Source organism: Cupressus sempervirens, chromosome 4, assembly GCF_028749045.1.
Source record: "Cupressus sempervirens isolate cs-2001-9-10 chromosome 4, ASM2874904v1, whole genome shotgun sequence".
Lineage (NCBI taxonomy): Eukaryota > Viridiplantae > Streptophyta > Pinopsida > Cupressales > Cupressaceae > Cupressus > Cupressus sempervirens.
In genome coordinates, this window is record NC_143121.1 from 415,991,990 (window position 1) to 415,997,785 (window position 5,796).

Below are 5,796 nucleotides of genomic sequence, written 5' to 3' on the forward strand. Positions count from 1 at the left end.
TTGATGTCATTGTTTGAAGATATAAAAATACCCTCAAATGTGGGTAACAATAACTATTTGTATTTCTTAAGACCGGATCGATTTTTAAGAAATATAAATCTAAAAAACCCAATCGAGTTTTATAAAACTTGATCAAGTTTTTAATATATATAAATGCACAAAACCTAATCGGTTGTTTTTATATAAATATGACTAGGCTTAGATACCAATCCTGGCTAGCATTTCAACTTTTGAATATCTTGGTTGAGTTATTGAGATTTTTTGGTTTTTTAATGCAATGTCCAATTTTTCAAGTACACCAACTTGGTGCACACACCCTGTTCTTCGCTTACTACATCTACCAAGGTTCACATCTTTTAAAAAGGTAATAAATAAAAGGCAAAGCCAACATTTCTTTACAAAGATGATACCAAAATCCTATCCTTAAAATGACCTTAATTTTCAACTATTAATTGAAATGGATCAATCATTTTTATAATTTTTATTTATACCTTGTTACCAATAAGATAAGATGATAAGGAAAACTATAAAACCTAAAACTAGGGTAATCTTATTAGAAATGACAAAACATTCTATGGAGCACAATGATTTATTTCATTTTTCTATATAAATTAGAGATAATCATAATATGCGAGGATATCTAGAATATGTTTGAGAATTTTTATAAGAAAAATAAAATTTATTAAAACATATTTGAACTATTCCCATTTGAAAAGTATTTAAAAAAAAAAAAACTAATTTTAGTTTAATTAGTAGATTATAGTTAGTGTGTGTGATGATTGTATGTTTCTTAATTACACTATCTATCATAACTCACTCCTCCTAAAAAAGAAATAAAATTGACTTCAAAAATAATAGACAACATATGCTCCAAATAATCTTTATATAGAAAAAATCTTAAACAAGATAAAAACAAAAGTATTTTAGTTTAATAATTGATCACAAATAATATGCACAATGATAATGATATGTTCCTCATTATGGTAATCTACCAAAATTCGTATCCCCTCAAATCAAATATATAAGATCAATATCACTTGAATTGAATTGATACCAAAATTATATCCGAAATGACATGATAAAATGTTTTTAACTTTTGACTGATACTCAAAACAAATCAATACAAATCAATTATTCATAAAGTTTCTACATATATTTCCATTGTCAACAAGATAATAAACAATAAAGAAAACTTTACAGAATCTAAAACTAAAGAAACGGTATTGTGCATGCATCCCAATCACCCATTTTTCTTTGGCTTAAAGAAGATGCACAACCCAAATTAAAGCAACCATACAAAACTTTGCATGATAACTTGATCCAGTCTTGAAAATGAGCGTACCACATATGATGCTGCTGTCAATTTCATTTGACTTTGAGTGGCACATACCAATATTAAAATTCCACCCACAATAATTTCACTATGCGCATGATCATTACAAACGTAATTCTCATATGCTGCCATCATTAAGACCACTACTTGCAGTGACAGTAAAATGAATAATTCAAAATCCTACCGCACTTCAATAGACATGAGAGGACTTCCAAAGCCATCTGATGAAGTAGCCATCTTTTCTATTCTTTTCCAATTATTTTCCCTCTTCTTTCTCAAATGTCCGGAGTTGGATTCTTCCTCCTTGAGTTTAATGAGACATTTCTTGAACATCTCTGGATCCATGAATTCTAGCATCTTCTTGACACACATAGTTTGGTCTTGAATGGAGAGGTTCCAATGGTCATTGATGTTCTTCTCTATTGCAGCTATCACAATTGGTAACATGTCTCCCATGTTTGATGATACTAATTTCACAAAATGCTCATTGTTCCACATGTACAGTGCCCTCTCTGCTACCTTTCAGATGTAACACCCACATTTAGTTAGTGAGTTTATCACTTCTATGAAAAGTCAGTTGCTTAAGAAATCTAAGTAATTTATAGAGAACTTTTGTTTATCTTCAAGAATTTGGCTGATTATCAAATATCATTGGCTTGTTAATTGAGAGAAGTTTGAAAATAAAGTTAATTGATAGAAGATGGTTGGGAAAGAGTACTAGTAGTTATTGTAGTTAACTTCACGTTCTATAAGTTTCTAAAAAAGCATTCATTTACAAATATTGTGTGAGACCTACTTTAAAATGTTCTAACATTGCAACTAACTTAAAAAATTGTACTTGCAAAACTACGCCCTTAGATATTCTTCTAAGAGCCTACATTTTCTTCTAATAATAGTATTCTATCAATTCTTATGCACGAATGCTGAAAAGTTGCACAATTCCTCTATAAGATTACAAGTGAACAGCTATTAGTACACATAAAATTTATTAATGAACTTTTAATTATAACTTCCTTTTATAAAATTATTATAATGAAGACAATGATGGATGATTTTCTCCTGTAGCCAATTTGAACTTCGTTGATGTATGATATAAATTATATTTTGAATTATTAATCAAAATATATCAAATATTATAAAAAATATTCTCTATATTTCAATTACTAATATGTTAAAAGAATAAAGTGAGGCATAAAATCTAAAATTAGAGAGATTATATCCTACATATTTTAAATTGTGTTAGAAAACATATGGAAGACTTTTGTTTTGTCTTGTAATCCAAGAATTTATGGAATTATTATACATTGGATTGCTAGTTGATAAAAAGCTAGTTTGAAAATAAATTTAAAAATATTAAAAAAATTCAATGATAAAAAATAGTTATCATAATGAAGACAATGATGGTGGGATTTTCCTATGCACATTTTGGATTTTATTGATACAAGGAGAAATTAGATGGTCAAGATTCATCCCCTCTCTCCAATGTTCTTAGTGTCATAGTATATGATTATACAATTGATGTTTTGTCCCGTCTAAACTAAACTTTCAGGTTGTGACAATTTACACCCACATTATTTTAATATGCCTATCACTATTTTATAAATAATAATACAAATACTATTCATTTAACAAGTCTATATATACATATGAAATTACCATGCATATGACGAACATACAACAAAAAAAGTCGTATAATCTATTTTATTATCCTATAAGCTCAAATCTATGTAAGCCAAACTCCTAAATAAAAATAGGCTGCAAGTTCTTCCTTATATTTGCTTTTTCCATTTACTAAACTTCTCCCAACCCATTGAACTAATTTGGGGCTCTAAATTATCCTACCCAAATTAAGTTTTGTTCTAAAGTAAACTTTAGCGAGTTTAATAGTATTTTTCTTAATGAAATCTCATATAAAAAAATTCATCAATATTTTAGATCATATTGTATGATCCATCATCAAAATAAAAATTGTAAACAACAGCGCTTTTCGTTCTACCAATGAATCATGTCATATAATCTAAAACATTGATGAAAAAAATTCTATGAATGCTTTAATCTAGAAAACTACTCTTGAACTTCATGTGCATTAATGAAACTCGTGTGAGATGAGGAACTAAATGAACTAATCAGGAAAAACACAAGAGATATGGTCACCCAAAGTTATCAGTCATCTCTTATGTATTAGAGCCCAAAAAAATGAACAAATGATTTTAATAATGTTTCACTCTTCCCAACTAGACACCAAAGCCTTGGACAGTTTGTAACCTCCTCATTAAATTTGCCCTTCAACAGCAATTTTTGATCAACAGACTTTTGCCAACTTTATTTTTTCTGACAAAATACTCAAATTGTCCAATTTGAAAATTTCTTCAAATAATAATCTAATGAAAAGTAACAAGAAAAATGCAAGAGCCTACACCACAACGGTAACTTGTGAGCCTCTTATGTAGGAGGTCTTGGATCGAATCTACTCAAACTTAACATATAATAATAATTAACTTCACAATAATAATAATTCATCTAAACTTCGACCCATTACAATTTTAAAAAAGAAGAAAAATAAAACTCACCTGTGAGTGGAAGCTGGTGAGGCTCCTTGCAAGAAGCCTAGCCAGAGGAACAGCACACTTCTTGAACCCTCCCTCTTGTGTATACTCCAACACCTCTTCCAACTCCCCAAGCAACAAAGACTCTTTCTGACAATTTGTCACAGGCCAATACTTGATCAACCCTTTGATCACCACATCTGCAAGTTTACAATCCTTTTGCACAAACTGAGACACACAATACTGCAGCTGAGTATGATAATCTCCCACACAGTTGGGCTTATGCAATGGAATCAACACCCTTGTAAGAAACAACTTGTGCTCCTCTTTGAGAGGCACCACAAAGCCATTGATAATGCTCCCCATGATCTCCAAAAGCTCCCCAATCCCATTGTGTCTCTCAGTCTCAAAAATGAACTGAAAAAACACATTGTTCACTGCCTTCCTCATGAAAGACCTCAAGAAGGTGAACTTCCCATAGATTCTATGAAAGATGGTCTTCAAAAACTCTCTTTCCCTTGGATCCTCTGAATTAAAATGGTCAAGAAGCCTCATCACAAAGGTCTTGTTCAAAAGGGATTCCTTTGACAAACTCTTTGGATCAGTGTGCAAAAGAAGCCCAAGAAGAGCTTCATAGATGAGATGTAGATGAGACCATGATGGCTCATAGTGTATCTTTTCTTCATCACTTTCCACTGAGACTAATGTAACCCCCTTCTTGATCTGATCGCCATTAAAGGGTGCCAAGCCTCTGAAGATATTGAGTGAGAACATTTTGAAGAGTTCTCTAAGGATTTCTTCAGAAATCTCCGTTTTTTCTTGCTTGATGAAATCCAATATTTCCACCAAGGTCTTGCGCTTGATTTCTCTGTCTTCTATATCACATCTTGCCATCAAAGAGTGATCATAGATGACCTTGCAAGTTTTGATCTTTTGCAGAATGACTTCAACTCTTGAATAAGATATTGAGTATCCGCCATTAATGGAGGATTTTGAGATATGCAGAGGATCTGTCTCAAACATTTCTTTGAGAGTAGAGCCTTTTCCCTTGGCTCTCGGAAGACCCACTTCATTGTTTCGAGCTAAACAGACTCCGGATCTCTCCATCACCATGTTTGCAGCCCCTGTTCTTCACAATGTTTGTGAATTGTGAATTGGGTATACGTAAATTTGATGTATTTAGCATTGAATTCGAATTGGGTGAAGACAATAATTGGCGTTGTGTATAACGAAGCTCTCGACAAGGTGCGGGATCGGGTTCATCGATGAAAAATGGCTAAATAATGGAAGGAAATTCAAACTCTTTGTACGCAACAAAAATCAAGGAAATGCCTTGGTTTTTTCGTAAGGAGTATATACAATGCAAATACACATTGGATCCCACTTTACCAAATATGGTTTTGTTCTTTTGGAAAAGACCTTGGAAGACCATACAAATGTTCAATGTCCAGATGCATCATTTTGGAATTGAACGGGTGCTTGCTTAGGTGTTTCTTTTTAAAAAATCAAAATTTCTCTTTATCACAAGAAGAATATTAAATAAATGCATGAAAATTAAATTAATAAAGATGTAAATGTTCTATTATATAATTGAATTAATCATTCAATTACATAGTTCACATCAATAATTAATTTTCCACACCACCCGCCTCTCAACCAACTCATTATATGTCAAATGACGTCTCACCCATGGCTAAGATATATAGTTAAAATAAATTAATAAATCTCATTTTCTTCAACAAATACAAAAAGAAACACAAAAGAAAACTCCCTATTTGCAACCAATGGAATGAAAGCACACAACTTACCAAATCCCTTTTCAATCTATGTTGTTCATTTTAAACAAAGCAATCTTGACCATTTATTTAAAAGCACACCACCCCAAAGCCTTGAACATCTTATAAATATGAGTCATTG

At 31.5% G+C, this 5,796-nt stretch overlaps 1 protein-coding gene across 1 annotated transcript; it reads right to left on the minus strand.

Annotated features, from left to right (window-relative positions):
* Window positions 1-1,131: 1,131 nt before the first annotated feature.
* LOC149561811 (serine/threonine protein phosphatase 2A 57 kDa regulatory subunit B' beta isoform-like) lies at window positions 1,132-5,386 on the minus strand. The gene is made up of 2 exons (XM_089825336.1): window positions 3,904-5,386; window positions 1,132-1,852 (listed from the first exon to the last, which is right to left on the minus strand). Exons 1-2 carry the CDS (start codon window positions 4,990-4,992, stop codon window positions 1,514-1,516), a joined length of 1,428 nt encoding a protein of 475 aa, XP_089681462.1. The 5' UTR covers window positions 4,993-5,386; the 3' UTR covers window positions 1,132-1,513.
* Window positions 5,387-5,796: the final 410 nt, after the last annotated feature.